This window comes from Argopecten irradians, chromosome 14 (assembly GCF_041381155.1).
Source record: "Argopecten irradians isolate NY chromosome 14, Ai_NY, whole genome shotgun sequence".
Taxonomy (NCBI): domain Eukaryota; kingdom Metazoa; phylum Mollusca; class Bivalvia; order Pectinida; family Pectinidae; genus Argopecten; species Argopecten irradians.
Genome location: NC_091147.1, coordinates 21,581,458 through 21,599,086, shown reverse-complemented (window position 1 = coordinate 21,599,086; position 17,629 = coordinate 21,581,458). Strand labels below are relative to the sequence as shown.

Here is a 17,629-nt window from a genome sequence, read left to right as displayed (position 1 = left end):
TCGGAACACATATGGAGGCGTAAGTCAGTGTTACATTGGACATTACACCGTACGGACAGGAGCACGGCTAGACATCACACATAATGGACGACACACGCTTCTGATTTGGATAAAGCAGGACTCAAATTAATCAATATGGTAAAGTATTAGTAACATTAGCCTTAATTCGTATAAAACTGTTTCAGTACGATCAGAAATAAATTATCTTTAGTTTTAAATTGATCTAAAATCACTTTAAAAAATTAATTCTTACAGGCGTTTCTATGGAAAATATTTTATATCATCATAAACTCAAGTGTTAATATGTTTTCTCTTATAAATGCTGTGAGAAAATGATGAAAATGATTATCACTAATTGTATTGTTTGCTCAATATAAAATTATTACATTGATGTTGGAGCATCAATTGGCATCAGTCTAAACATGTTCGCGTCGCTAAGGAACCAGGATTGTTTATTTTATGACGTCATGTTGAAACAGCAAAAGTCGTATAAGGAATATTGCTTTTAAATTACAAAAAAACTTCTGTTTTCTTTTTTATTATTAGTGAAGGCTACGATCGTTTAATATATATTATTTTAATCGTTATTTTGACGAATTTAACTTTGAAAACATGTTGTTATGTGATGAATTGATAATTGTTTTAAAATATATATTTATTATTTATTTTATTTTTATTTTTATTTATTTAATTTCAGTACGGACATCTAAACGTGGTACTAAAAAGCTATGTTTTAGACAGACATGGTGAAGCGCAATGGAAATCTATTTTGTGAGTATACCTTGAACTAACATTTTGCGCAAACAGGCAATTGGATAAAAATATGAGAATAGTTTCACGAACATTTCTTACCTTTAATCAATCCCACGCCCCCATAGGCGAGCATAAGTAAAGTTAAGATAAAATCTTAATTTAAAAAGCTTTCCTTAAAATATCAAAGGCTTTCCTATGGGGAATTTAAAGTTAAGAAATGTTTCTTGAAACTTGGCCATAATATGTAAATATGACTATTAACTATCGCTCATGAGAAACACATTGGAACTATTCTATATGGACCGTTAGATCACACACCGTAGTCCAGGCAAAGGTTAAGCTATCATTTTGATAAAAAATCGATCTAGTAATAACATATCAATTCCACAATTTTGCGAATATGTAATCAACGTTGCATTCAATATGGTAACAAAGTAAAAAGGACGTTTTTTATGGATTAAATAATTTCTCAAATATAAAGAATTTGTAGGCAGAGTAAAATAGAAGTTAGTTTTTTTAATTGATAATAGTATTATTGAGTTCTACCTTTTTGAAAACTTGAAATTATTTTTTACGGGTTGCATCTAAAATATGATCATGTAATTATCAATTTAAACATTGTACTTCAGAAAAGATATAAACGATTTGAATAATTACTTTTGCCAATTCAAACCCACATATGATAAATTACACAATATGATATATACATATTTATATACATCTAGGCATTGATAATTAAAAACAAAGTAGAAAACGCCTCTTTATCGAAAATATTTTCTTTAGTTTTCATTTGGAATATAACTCCTGGACGTTTTTCTTAATTTTTGAAAAGTGTATTACATTATAAGCAATGTTAATTATTCCAACCACAGTGATTTATAGGGTAGTATGAAAGTAAATTTGGAACTTTAAAAGAAGTATGAATATTATTTATAAAATGTACCATAAATTGTGCTCGTGTTGTTTCAGGAGAGAAGTAAACCACAGCGGTGACTTCCAATCCACTGAAAAACATGATGACGGCCTCACACAAAAGTTTATCAATGCCGCAGTTAATATCCTGGGTAAGTTAAGGGGACTAAATTAAAACAGAGATGATATTGTTGATTGATATTTACATACTTAAAGGCATTATACTAAAAATTGTAAACTACTTTCTTGTCGCGAAATAAAATGAAATATCATGTGGCGTTGCAAGATAGTTCAAACGTGAAATCAAAGTGTTCACTAATAATTGTACAAAGTATCCTTGATCGAGGGAACTATTTCTACCTCATTACTGATGTGACATTCTCTAGATATCAATGTACATGCGTACATTCTTTAGATATCAATGTAAATACTTTAGATATCAATTGATAGCGAATATTAAATTTCTGCATTAAACAAAAAAAATCTACCATTTGGTGAACTAGCATATAATATTTCGCGTTAGACTTTGTTAGTAGAAATGCAGTTTTCCAAATAATGTACATGCAAACTAGATATACATATGAGTGTTACACCTTTCATTTCCTTGACAGGTCTCAAACGAGATCCATTCCTTACTTTGGTTGGGGAGTACTTTATGGAATACCTGATAAAGAACTCGTATGACGAATTAATCCGCAACCTTGGTGCCAACACGCTAGAATTTATCCAGAATCTCGACTTCGTGCAGACGTATTTAAAGGAGGAATATCAAGAGGAAGTGATGCCCAGTTTCCGGTGTGAGGCGGACTCGGTCTCGGACAGGATGACACTTCACTATTACTCGGTCCGACCCGGATATACCTGCTTCATCACAGGTCAATATTGGCAGACATTGATTGCAAATTACCTTGCCTTGTATATGAATTGATTAACTAATACAAATATAAATATATAAAATGAAATAGTAAGTTAATTAGATAAAATTATCAATTAATTGATTATAAATAAAAATATTTTCATTTATTCATTCATTGAAGCATTTATCTATAATTATCAGACTTTTCATTTCAAGAAAATAACTTATTGCAAATTTTATAACTAAAAGGTCATGTCAGTATTTTAAAGGATGTTAAAAGTGTTCTTTTGCCCTTATTTGATAATTGCGGTGTGGCCATTTATTGGGCCTTTGGACCCCCAATATTTGTGATCATTGTTTTTTACAAACATTTATTTTAAAATGTGTGACATAATATTCATCAAAATAATTAAATAAGATAGAGGTGGATGTCGATCTCACTACATATCATATTTTTCACTGCATTTCAGGTTTTTTCACAGCTGTAGCGAAGTCCCAGTATGGCATGCAGCTTACAGTTACCGTAATATCCGTAACAGCAGAGACAGTAGCGCAGGAAAGAGGATACCGGGAGCACGTTATTATGAATATTCTTGCTAAAAAACCGGAAGCACAGCCAGACACAGAAGGCCCTCCAACATTTGTAGCACAAACACCTAAGAACGCAGAACGACAAATTCTGAAAACGGTAATACGCTTATCTCTTTTTACCATTTATTGTATGTTGTTCTTCATTTAAAAAATGAGTATATTGAAGTGGATTTCATTAGAGCCATACCAATCCATTGAAACCGAAATACACGTTTTGAAAATAAAAATAAAGCTTTATTAATTATTGATAAATTATATTCTTTTCTTTTTTATTTCCTCTCTTTTTAGGATGTCGATGCTGTACGTGCTCGTATTGAGGAGATTCTCCGGACACAGGGAGAGGATGCCTTACCCCTTAACAAATACCGTAGCGCCAAGGCAAAATGGAAAGCGATTGCAAAGATCAGTCTCTTCTCAAAGGGCTTTGTGGCCAGCTATCCACACCAGAATGCAATCAACCCAAAGATGTTTATCGATGTCTTTCCTTTCCATCTCATATTTGATTCTGACATGAAACTGTACCAGACAGGTGTCAGGCTACAGAAGATGATGCCTTCGATCAGGAGCAGAATGGCCAAAGTCACCGACTTCTTTACTCTCAAATATCCAAGATGCACCGACTTTACTTTTGAAAACATCAAAAACTTTATAATGTGTCCGTTTATCCTAGAAGTACAAAAGGATCGACTTGCAAAAGATTTCGTTCAATATGATCCATTCCAAGTCAAAGGTTTGTTCTTGTATTTATATTGTTATCAAATATATCTCTTTTACTATTTATATATAAGTTCATACAAGATTATATCCAATAACAGGTATGTCGTGCATTTTTTTCTCTTACATTTACCTAATGACTGGAACGAAAGTCTCAACCTATCTATAAGGACAAACTGTCTATAGTGACCGTTTTGTTTTTGTCTCATTTTCAGTGTTTTTATAGAAAGGTATCGCTGTATATTTAATTAGTTACAAGTGTTTTCTGTTGATATTTGTAAATGCTCATTTCTATTCTCAGTTTTTTTTTATTTTTGTTTCTTTGCAATGATTGCCTGCAACATTCCCAAATGATATTAACAACTTGATATACAACAGGCCAGATGTTTATGCTGATGGATAGGAACTTCTTTTTCTTCATCTGTTCCCCCGTGGTACGATCATGGCCTGATCTTGAAACACGTCAGATGAAAATGGCCGACATACCTATTTGGGACGCAACACGTGACTTCCTGTTGACCGATCTTACATACAGGTCAGTAGTTGGTTGACATGAAAAAGTGTGAATGTTTGTTCCAAGCTTATTCTTTGAATAAATAAAATAACATAAAGTTTAACAAATCATAAGTGACAGATGGCTGATTTGAAATATCCATACATCTTCAGTTTATCAAAAGAAAGACAAAAAACAGAAATTGAAATTTCCATAATTTCCAAAAAGTTACCATGATTTATTGTGTGACTAGACAGCTCAAACACCTTGAAAGAGCGCTACATATAAAACATACATTCTAATATTGAGACATTCTAACAATACAAAATCACATTTTGTTGCTCAATATTAATGACGCTTTTGGCTAATGTAGAAAAAGTATTTAAGCGTGCCTCAATCAAAAACATTAATATAGGACTGCCAATTAAACATATGATTGTCTGCTGATGGACACATTTTGTATTCATATTTCGATCCATAAACACCTATTCTTGGAAACAACAGAATTTCGTCTGGTCAGACAACTGTGATAGAACAGGACACAACGCTACTCCTCGAACAGCAGCGGTTGATGGCATTAAGTATAGAAGACAAAGAAAAACTGGCCTGTCTGCAGAAAAGTCTAGACAGTGAGAAACGAAGGAACGATTCGCTGTATCACGCCTTCCTCCCTCGACAGGTGGCCAACATGATCAGAGATGGGAAGTCCTACCATGGAGGTACACTGATACATTAGTACTTGCTTCATATCATATAGCAGTACCTTTTAAAATATAGAAGACATTTCATTCACTTTACAGTGGTGATGATTTTAAACTTTCATTTCATTTATCCTACGGTAATTTTCCTCGTCTAAAGATAAAGTTATTTAATCAACGTTTCATGTATTTGAAGCAATCCTCAAAGCTTCATTGGGACTTGGGAGTTGATTTTATAATGGTATCAGGTAGATATGCTTACACGTTTCCAGTATTTAACATAAGAAGTCATACATTTACATGTTTATAGTTATGTCATAATAGTTATATATATACATATATCATAAAAACAATGGCAGACAAAAGACGTTTATGTCTCGTGCTCTAACCTGGCTTCAATTAACTACAGTATCTACGACACACGGATAATTGCAAAACAAAAATGAAATTGAATCATCAGCTGATGCCCATATCCATTTCATTATTCCAGAATACTTCCCCGAGATGACGGCCATGTTCTGTGACGTGGTACAGTTTATGAACCTAGTGGCCAATTGTAAACCTTCGGACGTCGTGGGGGTCCTAAACTCACTGTATACAAGGTTCGACAAGGTTACCAAAGTACACGATACATACAGAGTAAGTATATAGCATTGGTCAAACTGAATTATTAAATAATTTATAATACGGCGCAACTGAATTTGTTTTATTGTAAATTTCAGTAAAATCACATAAATTTATGTCTATTTAGTACCTGATTGGGTATCTGAATTAAATTATAAGCCTTTTTTCAATATATTTTGGGTTTATGACGATAAAGACAAAAAAAAAACCCAAACAAATAAAAAAAAAAAAACGGGCGGACATTTTTTTTTACATTGACGCGCTTCCAATGTATTAGATTGATTACAGAGAGATCGACTTGAATGCATTTTGTATGCTTGTGTTGTGTAGCTTTACCACAGAGATATCAGGAAGTACTCTTATCGTATACCGCTTCGTGTTATATCTATAATAAACGAAATAACAAAAGCAAACTCAATATCTTTGATATAACTTGAAAGTAATATTATGTGTTAATTTAATGAATAAGATCGACATAATTTATATATTGTTTTGCAGTCGTTTATTACAAAATGACTTAACTATGTTGAAGGTGGAATCGATTGGTGACGCCTACTTCGTAATATCTGGTGTTCCGGAAAAGATCGACAACCACGCCGAAAGGATCGCCAACACCGCACTCGGAATGATGTATCTATCACAAGAGGTTTCAAATCCTATGACTGGTGCCAAAATCCAGGTAGGTGACTGGTGCTAAAATCCAGGTAGGTGACTGGTGCTAAAATCCAGGTAGGTGACTGGTGCTTTGTATGTTTTAGCTATTTGTTGGTATATATTTGTATTACTTGACAAAATTGTTGGATTTATCTACATTAGATTTATGAAGGATTTAGCAGTTGAAAGAATGCATTATTTATTTATTTATCTATTTATTGTATTTATTTATTTATTTATTTATTTATTTCCATTTTGTAATCTATGTCAATTTTACAGTTAAACAATGTAAGTCAAGACAAATAATAATCTCATAATTAAAACCAATTTGTTTGCCAAATTCATTATATACACAGTGTCAATTTGATCAGATTCCTTTATCATTCAAGAGTATTTCTATATTAGTATCAACTGACAGAACAAACATATATATGAATGATCCTAAAAAGGACGCCCTCATTGAACTATTGAGTCAAAGACACCTAGGTGTCACGACTCAGATACATGCAACACATAATATTCTTTTCGGTGACATTTGCACCATGTTAATGTGTATTTCTTTATAGTATTTGTACTAAATTGTAACCTACCAAACATGTCATTTTCCTATGATTATTGTCTTTGATACTAGATTTAATGGTTAAATAACTTCATATCATCGGGAAAATGACAGAAGAGAAAAGAAAACAAAGTGTAGAAGAGTTCGCTTATTTTCTTATATAATGTCGTCCAGGTTTATCCCTAATCTCGGTTTATTACAGATAAGAATTGGTATTCACACTGGTTCGATGGTTTGTGGTGTCGTAGGCACAAAACTGCCACGATTTATTGTTTTGGGGGAAACAGCGGTAGTGGCCTCTAAAATGGAAAGTCACGGTGAACCGGGGAAAATCCATATCAGTCCGTCGACTTACAGGTAATTTTTTTTAAATAGTCTTATTTTGTACATAAGATAATCAGTTTTTGCATATTGCTTCATTTTGATTTCAAGAAATTTTGGTTGCCTCATTAATTAAGTAAAAGTAACTTAAAACAACAGCCAGAGAAATTAATTTATATTTGATAACACGGCCTCTCGTTTATGTGCACTTGAAATTTGAATTTGCTTTTTTAAAATAAGTGCGTATTTTAGGAGGCTGCGGTATGTGTATGCTGTGTGCTCATGTTGTAACCAAAGAATTATGTTTTCAAACAACACGTTGAAACAGCAGACCATTTTAAAATTTTGTTTGTAGTCTTTAGTCACTTGTCTATGGTATTAAATGATGTGATATATTTTTTTATAGGCTTCTGAAAGGAAAAGGCTTTACCTTAGAAGATAGAGGGCGTATAGAACTAAGAGGGTTTGGACCTATTGGGACGTACTTCCTGACCGGAAACGAACATGCGTCAGACGATGACCTCGTAGGTAGGTCAAAATTGACCAATCAGGACATCGCTTTCATCAACGAAGGTCATGAACATGATCACAAGAAAGCTAACCAGACACCATCTTCTGGAGGCAAGTCAACAAAGACTTCTTAAATGATATGTGCCATTGGTGATTTGGTATCTTATTTTCACCTTTTCTTTTTTGTCTTGATCATTATTTTGAAGACTATACGAAACTTACTCAAGTTGCTGATGCGAACATTAATATACTTAGCTAATTCAAGATGTATAACTAGATTTATTTAGCTATTTTCTATTTTTATCTTTTTTAGTTGGAAGTCGACCCCCGACCGGAGACAGTGAATTTGCTACCTTTGCTTACTAAGGAAATGGAAATTTATCCTCAACGTGTTAAATGTATGTGGAATTTGGTAGCCTGCCTTTGACATCTTTTAGCTGTTGGGCACTATCACTGGTGAAATCAAAGCGTATATTCACAAGATACTGTGATATAGGAGCTATATATCTAAAATTTGCTGACGATATTCTGAAGACATATGTCTGGAGGACATGCAACATGGGTCAAATTACCGCACACTACAGCCATGTGCACCAAGCGGAATGCCACTGAACAATGACTTTGATGAAATATAACACGGAACGATTTTCATACCAGAAGGAGAATTTTTAAGCTTTTGTTCATTACCGAGCAATGAACGCTATTTAGGATGAAATGGAATGAAAGAAAAGAAGCACATGAGATGGATACAAATAATCGACATGTTTTTAAGTCCGATATATAAATAGTCTAATCTCGTTTAGTGACAAATGCTATTTTAGAATACGGAAAGCTATGGTGATAATGTGTGTTGCTGCGCTGGACACGGAACTTTGATTAACTATCGTGTTTAAATAGTCATTAAACAGACTGTGAATGTAATTTATGACTGATAAAACAAAGGCTTAAGTAAAAACTGTTTTAGTAGTAACGGCCATCAGCTTGTTGATTTACTGTATTAATTTATACAGCTGACTTTTTGCTAGCGCATCATGACCCCTGCGAAAGAGCATAAAGGATTAACGACATCTAAATAATGGTTTCTACAGTGTCCGAACACGCTATTGTTGAGGCCCGCGTGGGAATATATAACCCTTGACGATGTGACAGGATTAAATTGACATTGAACTTTAAACTTCTACAGAATAGGTTTTATGGACATTTTAGCAAATAAAAGTAATTCACAGTATATAAATTCATGGTCAAATATGACGCTCTTCCATATAATATTTGTATTATAAATTTTATATAAAATCACAGTGTATATACATTATTGTATATACGGCATATGATTTCATTTAACTTGTAGCAGGCATATGTTATATACAAGTATAGCTTCCATGGGTAAATGTATAGTCTATTTGAATTTCCAAAGAAGTATGAATACATTTTAATCTAAGGTTTGATAATTTAATGTATTTTTTTTTCAATCGTGTGTATTCCAATATATCAGGTAACAATTATTTATTTGTATTATTAGAGTTTTGGAAATGTCTTACTTGAAAAGTTATTAACCGTATTTCATATGTGAGTCATCTAATCTAATCGTGATATTATACAAACTTAACCAACATCAGCGTTTCAGGAGAGCAATGTTTTAACCGTTGTGAGAGCTTACATACTTGTCACTAGGCAGGTAGCGTCCATAGCAACGGGGGTTTAGAGTGACCCTTGAAGGAATTATGTGGCGTTCTGTGGATGGATAGTTACGTGTGATTTAAAACTTTACGATCCTGGCAGATGTTCAAAGCAGCCTTACGACGGACGAGCTTTTTCTACCTACGTTTGTTGTTAGGACAACTCTTATGGAGGACATACTTTGATGTTGGATACTATACGTAATATTCTACATAACACGATTGAACATACCTATTCAAATTTGATATTATTCTGTAATGAAATGGTATTTATTTCTTAAAAGAATGTTTGGTGATATTGTCAGAGCATTGAACTACAGAGTAATTTTATTGGAGTCATTGTACGAAAATGTTTCAAGTAAAATTTTGACTTTTAGGATTATATACTTCGCATTAATAGTTTTATGTACAACGACATTACGAATAAAACTAATTTACATTGAACAAACTAAATGATGTTTTACAGATATATTGTATGCTTGAGTATAGTTAATAGATTTAGACTGAAAACATAATTCCACAGAATAAACGAGCAAAAGTATTATGGATGTCCATTTTCACCAATTTACTATTCGAACATTCAGTCGGTTTAACATTTGACTATTTGAATATTACTTTAGATATAAAAACTATCACGAGCCGTCAATTAATAGGAATGCTATTCTACTAGCGTTGTCAATTTTTTATGCTTAATGCATAAACATAAAAAAACCCATAAAAAGGGTATATCAGATAGCTTAGTACGTTACTGTACGTTGGAACGCTGACTTCTGTAAGAAATATTCGAATAACGTTTTTATATTCTAATACCAATCCTCTGAACGAATGTTCGAGTATTTTTGAAATCTAAATCAATTAGTTATTATATACAACATGTATGAATATTACATACATTTCATTTTATTGTTCATGGTAGATTCTTTGATAACTCTTCAGAAATACTTCAATAGCACAAACTGTGTGGCATATCACATATAACACAATTGTATTCGTATCATAATATGTATCAAGCATGCTTACTATCAACAATAAACCCGTAACGTCTTGGTTTTAGTGCTACCATTAAGTAACGAAATAATATAATAACAAATATATCATTTGTTTTAGTTCTTGATTTTTCATAATTCAAACTTCAACTTTTAATCTGTGTCGAATATCGTTTGCACCAACGTAGTGTGTTGAATATGACATCGTACATAAATCTAAGAGAAAAAACGTGTTCTGTCATGCTTGGATAGAGTAGACTGAAGCAACTATAACTCAAGTCCAAGCCAAAAGTGAACTACTTTATCACCAAAGTCATACTCGAGAATTCACACTGTCGCCTTTCCATGGATTTATATATGGACATACTACAAACCATCTTTCAGAGTGCGATTTACTTTCACCAATTTCCCAACACAAGTAACTTTGTAAAAACGTATCTCGTGAATGGATATCTACATCATTTATATTGATAACCATTGTACTTTAAGTTTAATATTTGCCAATGTTAATCTTCGTAATATGGTTTTGAAATGGAAATCACGAAATGAAGAAGCCGCGAAAGCATGTTGGTTTAAACTATTTCTTAAATGACCTAGTGTTGGCATTAGCTTATTGTTTAACACGTTACCGCTATACTCAGTGTAATATAGAGGGAGATAACTCGGACTAATTAAGACTACTCCAGGATTTTGGACACCTCATAAAACTTAAAAAAAACAAACTGTAAAACATATTATTTTGAATTGACGCTGCAGTATCAATTGCATAGGGAAATCAACACTTTATGAGTAAGGGCATATATCTCAAACAAAAAGTAGAGAAGTCATTAGATTTAAGACTCGTCAATAAGTTTAATATGAAAATATACGCAAAAAGGATAGCAGTGGATTTATATGGTTCGTTTTCCTCCTTTGAAGTAGTCGCCTAGTTCGTGAAGAATGTCGCTCAGTAGTTGTGGACTCAACGGCTGTTGGTGGACTGAAAATAGTGTAAAAAAACAGTAACGATTAATAGTTAATATTGCTATCAAAATTCAGTCGTTGTCCTAATAAACATATGTCGGGTTACGGCAAAAAAAAATCATCAAACAGCATAACAAAGTCATAACGGTATCATCGCAGAAAAACCATCAATTACTAACCAAACTAAACAACATACAAAAGTACATGTACAAGACATTAAGTTGAATTTATTTTAAAAGTCTTGCAAAGTTTCTCAAGGGAAATATTCTGTATTTACATATTAAATAGTTATCTGCACTTGTGGGTAGGTATTGATTGTCAGGTCATGTGTTTGCGAGCGCAACTTTATACTTTTAGGGGAAAACGACGTGAACTTCGCTCACAAAATAATGACGTAACAATGGATACCTACCGCAAGGGATCTCACTCTGTAATATGCAAAGACGGAATAATGTTCATCAAAAGTTTCAACATAATGTGAAAATGTAACCATTGGGATACCAGTTCAATATTTGAACAGAACTGTATGGCCACCATGACACATTACCATAATAAATGAATAACATTATCACCTTCATTACACGTGAACTTTAAAATGATTTTGAATATTGATTGTAGATTCATGTAGATAATAATCTAATATATTGGGTACGCGTCTGTTATTTCTAGCAATGAAATTAATTATTAGAAACCAAATATAAGTAAAACTACATTTTACACTCTCTATATGTACCTGTGTGGAGTGACTTTTTCCCCTTGAAGAAGTCACCCACTTGATGTAGAAGTGTACCATCAGATGTTGGGACGGGGTCGGTTTCGCTACGTAATGATTTACCTGTAAATTTACCTGTAACACAATATTGTGCTTATCGTATTGATAATGGCAACATCGTCGGTTCATATAGTGCGAATAAGCATATGGCTACATTATCGAGGCCACATAGCATATAAATGATAAATGATCGAAACACTGAAGTACGAAATGACATATTTTGTGTGATATAACGTCACATAACGTTGATTAACACATGTATGAGAAGGGGATTTGTACTGTTCATACCGGTATATAGTGTATAATTTAAGATACCTGTAAAATGTATAAATGTAATAAATATTATTTGAGTTAGTGATATCAATGTTCGGTATCAATGTAACGACCGAATTAACAATACTTTCTTTGAAATCAAATATGGTATTTAATATTTCCTAACAGAGCTTGACATACGAACAGAAAATTCACAACTTAATTGAAAAACCAAACGGATAGTAAAAGAATATGACTCATAAATCAATTATAACGAACTTAGTGCTGTAAGAGTGCAAAATAAATGTTTTCTATTCTTTAGGTGATTTTTGGGCTTATTTAATGAACTATTTGTCAGATCAGATTCAAGTTTCAATTGAATATACGCGTAACTCTAAATATATTAGAAAAAAATACTTGAGGTAAATATGTCAAATAAGATGTTATAGCTATAAAAAGTCCGTATCACTTGAATCCCTTTGTTTTTGAGATATTTGCTACAAAAACCATGGTGAAGCCATCAAGACATTTCATGTGGTATAATCTTCAAATACAAATAAACAACAAACATCAAAGTATATACTGTACCCCGGTTCATGGATCTTTTTCCTTTGAAGAAATCGCCGAACTGATGAAGAAGATTTGTGTTCGCTGTCGGGACGGGATCGGTCTCACTTCGTAATGCATTGTCTTTAAGCAAAAAAAAAAAAAAAAAAACAGAAGAAAGAAATAGAATAGATTTTACTGAAGTTTTAATACAAAAATATAAACTCAATGAACGAATATGTGTTCTTTCCGTGAGTTATAAATGGTGCAAAACAGTTAACAGGGTTTGTAAAACACGATCATCGAACCCTGTAGATTGTTTTTTATTTCACCAATCCCATTAAAAAGCCAAAGCCATAAGGATATTCCTATACCATTTTATATCTTCTAAAAGTGTTTCGACAATTACGCAATGCACAGAGGCCTAAGCGATAAGATAGTGTGTCAATATGTTGAAGAGCTCATAAATATAGGTATATGGAAACAAACAGGTTAAAAATCTTTACCAAAACATATTGTATGACGTAATTTATATGTGAAATCGATGGTTAGTTTAGATATATTTAACATCTTGAACACAAACTATGTTTACCACAACATATTGTATGATACCTTACCTGAGTTTAGCGACCTTCCTTTGAAGAAGTCGCCAACTTGATGAAGAAGACTTGCGTCCGCCGTGGGAACCGGATCACTCTCACCCCGTAACGTCAGACCTTTAAAAAGTACTAATAATCAATGTATTCAACCCAATAAGCGTCACTGTCCCGAAAATGTCGTTCTTTCTTTTTGAGGACTCAAGTTTACTTAATTTCAATCTAAGTTTCTCTTACATGCAGGTAGAAAATATATAACATAATATAGTTTTTCTTTATCTGATATATTTTTTAATTCGATTCATGGTTTGAAATGTCAGTCTTACTCAATTTGGTCCAATAAAGCGTTCCATACATCTTTATCAATTTTAGCACCGTTCTATCAATATGGAGCCGAATGCGGTATTCATAAATGTGTAGGTGAACACTATCATGATCAGTTGTGTTATCTTTCACCGCATTGGTTTGTGACAACGGAATCAAAACCACGTGATTCATAAAAGTTTACCCCGATGCTCGCCAACATTGATGGCATTTAGTTGTCACGCATCAAGAAGGGTATCACTATTTTGCTTCCACATAGCATGATCATGCAGTGGTACGTTGACGGTCAAATCTGATGATGATTTGTCGACGGTGTAAGCCATTGTGACGCGGCATACCATCATGACGGTATGACAATTCCAATCCAGATGGGTTATCTGGCGCAATTGGTCAGAGGGATTGGCTGAGAAATATCCCATGAAAAATTAGTGAATGGTGCAAGAATGATTTAATGTGATGAAATAAGCTAAGAAATTGATTCGTACCATGTGGTCTCTTGAAATAATCTCCAATATTATGTAGGATGTTCTGGAGGTTACTCACTAGTTGATCATAGTTTCGGATGGCACCTGCAAAACAATTGATATCATTATTATTTCATATTATTTAAGGCATTCTATCTGAATAGAATCACTGAAATCACTGATAATTGAAGAGGTTAAGAGGAGCTGTAAATGATAGGAATAATAGCATACTATTATTGTAACCTCAGTCATTCTGTATGAGACCAATAGTCTGAGCCTTCCAGGACCCGAGACAGAAAATACAAGGTGAAACGCCCTACGTATTTCTTAGGAACCGTCACGGCAGACATATTGTAACACATGAGTAAATATAATTTATATATTGTAAAATTTCAATTTCAAAATTTACTCTGATCTAAAATTAAAGTGAACTACCAGAACTGTCGCCAGAGTGGACGACTAATGCTCACGCTGCACAAATCTAACAATAACATCATTAATAGGGGCATCACAGAACCCTATATAGCTTACTCAATTGCCCTTAAGGTCAGGTTCTGTGTCCAAAATTTTATCAAATCTGACCCGTAGTTTAGGAGGAGTTTGCTGGATAAAAATTGTGTCTACAAACAGACGGATAGTACTATTTCGGTATACCTATTTAACTTCGTGGGGGGTTTAATGAGGTTGCATTCAATGCCTTTTCACACGTATTCAGTAACGCACCAATTACGAGTTTATCAATAACGTTTCACTGTACATATTTAAAACCTTAATCTGCTATTCCGAGTTATGATTAAACTATCCTTGGAATGATAAAGCTAAACATGCAGAGTTATCTATTTTTATGAATTGGCGTGGGATTGTTTACGCTATCTATTAAAAATATGTTCTTTTACCCATGAAAAAACCCGCAAATTCAAAGCAAAGATTGTGTTGCTATTTTCATGAAAACCCTTATCTCGGCTCAGGAGGTCCCTATGCAATTACATGCACTGGGCGTGATAAAAAATGTCGAGGTCGTATACACCGACATCGAAGATAACATTTATGATGTCCTCCTTTTTATTAACCTCATTTACCTTTGTCTGCAGGCATAGCCAGAGCAGCCACACAAAGGGACATAAGTACAGAGAACCGCAGCATGATGTCCTACTTACGATGGTGAACTAGTTTTTGTGACCCTGGAATAGAAGGCATTGAACAGAATGTCGAACGTAACCGAATATAGATAATGACGTTTTCGGTATCTAACATACAAATAATGTAGTACAAGGACGCAGATATTAGATCCTTGGTTAGAAAGTTTGAAACATTTGCCGTAAGACATATCAAGATTGGTAGCTATATAGGCCAATATAATACGTAAACAGAAATGGCTTTTGGTTTCATATTTAAAAAAAAGAAATTTCATATTCTTACCGTACTTATATAAAAAAAAACATAACCAACGACGTATTTATTTCAGTACAAGGTCAAGATGCGTAGCTCGTATAGGAATTTTAATTGACTAAGAACACTGAATTCGGCAGTCCGGAAAATGCCTTAATCGGACGGTTAAGGATGGGAACGAAGGTGTCTGGATTATCGAGGGTCAGAGACAATCTTTTCGTGATTTCAAGGTTTATTGTTAATTTCGCAAAATTCCTATCCAGAAACTTCAAGTTACTGTTAAAATATACAAACAAATCGCGAATTCTTCTTTGTTAAAATTTTATGTAAGTAGCATGCATGATTTTTAGATATTCGAAACTACCCTATGTACCTTTTTTTTAAAGATTTTTCATTTATACATATGTTATTTATTAGATATGATATAAAGTGATTGTTAAGGAGAAATGAGAAATACAAGGAATCTCAGAGAGTGACAATACAACGGCAGAACATGTACATATAATGTACAGATACTTCAGGATAGGTATTCATCCTCGATATTCCAAGGGTTCCGATCATTAACGATCGCTACACTCCTGGGAAATCTCACATAAAACTGAAGGCAGCTCAGTGGGGAAAATCTGAACCAATCACAGGCCTGCAAAGATTTTCTTCGAAAACTGCAGAGAGAGCGACATCCAACTTCAAACCCACACAGTCAGCCACAGTGTCCCTTTATACGGCTCCTTTAATGTTCATCAGAGGACTACAGTACCTGTTCTGTTCTACTGCCTCCAGTTTTACTATGAGATAGTCTAGGTGTGTAGAGATCGTTTCGGAACACCTGAGGCTGATGTCGAGGATAGTATCGATTGTGACGCCATGTAATATCCAATGATACAGTAGGAGAGATTTACTAAAACATCTTAAATACCGTGACAGAATGCTACAACAACCTGACTGATCAAAAACATTTCAATATGATTTGGCCATAATAAATCCTAAATCAATATCATTATGCAAAATTTTTGTAGAAGTCATTGTTTTATTCAAACCTGCTTTCACCCATAATATTACATGTAGTAACATAAAGCAAAGAAGATAATTGACGATTTCGTTGAAAGAAATACTTTTTTTAGAATTATTAAAATTACATGAATTTTTTTTACTGGTAGTAAGTAGGTTAAAATAACCGTGATTACATTCGTACATTTTAACGGTGTTATTGTATTTCTGACGTGATATTGAAACGTCATCTTTAAAACTGTTTTGAATAGGTGGCTTAATCGGCTATCATGTTATCTTCTTGTGGAATATTCTAAAATTAGAATCGTGTTACATGCAACTTGATATAATTTATTGCGTCATCTATTGTGACACGAACAATGAGATATCAGTATTGAATAGTTACGTTGTTAACAATCTTGCAAAGTTTGCTGTTACACGTATAATCAGTGTGTTACAAGTAAGAACAGGAACTTGGAACAGGATGAATTAATAAAACTAATAGAATGGCTCGATGACCGATACAATTAGAGGATTTAACTAAAATGTTAAAAACAAACATACCTGTCAATGCTCTGGAGGACAATAACGAGAATCTATTGTATTTCTTTGTCTTATCTTCTGTCTTATCGCCTACAGTGACACCAGGCTGGGTTATAACGGAACGTCAGACTTGGTCAGATCCACAGACCATGTAAGTGGGCTATCCACGTCGGACTGGCGTGGTTGTATAGACATACAACAATACGGAGAGGTCGTTTCACGTCTGCTTAGTATGGTTTCCACTGTATCATTGACGAAAACAATGACTGCTAACATTTATTTTATGAAATGCATCAAATTTGGAACTTGAAAGCAAATGATGGCCATCCATGCAGTTTTCATTTTTGACTTAAGTGTTTGTTAAAATACGTTGAATCTGTATCTTTGTCCTCCTTCATAGTCAATACTAACTGTTTTGACAAGAATGATCCCACTTACGACGATTG

General features: G+C 33.5%; 2 protein-coding genes across 3 annotated transcripts; one reads left to right on the top strand and one right to left on the bottom strand.

Moving 5' to 3' along the window:
* Positions 1–2,288: 2,288 nt before the first annotated feature.
* On the top strand, positions 2,289–9,997 carry LOC138308242 (guanylate cyclase soluble subunit beta-2-like). Its single transcript, XM_069249230.1, has 10 exons — positions 2,289–2,540; positions 2,992–3,209; positions 3,401–3,842; positions 4,205–4,361; positions 4,824–5,038; positions 5,508–5,656; positions 6,174–6,320; positions 7,057–7,211; positions 7,582–7,703; positions 7,999–9,997. The coding sequence occupies exons 1-10, from the start codon at positions 2,321–2,323 to the stop codon at positions 8,049–8,051; spliced, it is 1,878 nt and encodes a 625-aa protein (XP_069105331.1). The 5' UTR covers positions 2,289–2,320; the 3' UTR covers positions 8,052–9,997.
* A 1,182-nt stretch (positions 9,998–11,179) lies between these two features.
* On the bottom strand, positions 11,180–17,345 carry LOC138307863 (uncharacterized). 2 transcript variants are annotated; one of them, XM_069248780.1, is made up of 7 exons: positions 17,205–17,345; positions 15,344–15,445; positions 14,286–14,369; positions 13,498–13,596; positions 12,923–13,024; positions 12,044–12,145; positions 11,180–11,326 (listed from the first exon to the last, which is right to left on the bottom strand). In XM_069248780.1, exons 2-7 carry the CDS (start codon positions 15,405–15,407, stop codon positions 11,238–11,240), a joined length of 540 nt encoding a protein of 179 aa, XP_069104881.1. In that variant the 5' UTR covers positions 15,408–15,445; positions 17,205–17,345; the 3' UTR covers positions 11,180–11,237. The 2 variants fall into 2 exon arrangements, with proteins under 2 accessions (XP_069104881.1, XP_069104882.1); XM_069248781.1 differs by lacking the exon at positions 12,923–13,024.
* Positions 17,346–17,629: the final 284 nt, after the last annotated feature.

Excerpts from the sequence above, each read along its gene's own strand:
- LOC138308242 (XM_069249230.1), top strand. The coding sequence starts at position 2,321 with ATGGAATACCTGATAAAGAACTCGTATGACGAATTAATCCGCAACCTT. Across the intron at positions 5,657-6,173 it reads AAGTACACGATACATACAGA|GTGGAATCGATTGGTGACGC; the intron begins GTAAGTATATAG and ends ACTATGTTGAAG. Across the intron at positions 7,704-7,998 it reads GTCAGACGATGACCTCGTAG|TTGGAAGTCGACCCCCGACC; the intron begins GTAGGTCAAAAT and ends TATCTTTTTTAG.
- LOC138307863 (XM_069248780.1), bottom strand. The coding sequence starts at position 15,407 with ATGCTGCGGTTCTCTGTACTTATGTCCCTTTGTGTGGCTGCTCTGGCT. Across the intron at positions 12,146-12,922 it reads AAAAAGATCCATGAACCGGG|GTAAATCATTACGTAGCGAA; the intron begins GTACAGTATATA and ends GTAAATTTACAG. Across the intron at positions 11,327-12,043 it reads GAAAAAGTCACTCCACACAG|TCCACCAACAGCCGTTGAGT; the intron begins GTACATATAGAG and ends CACTATTTTCAG.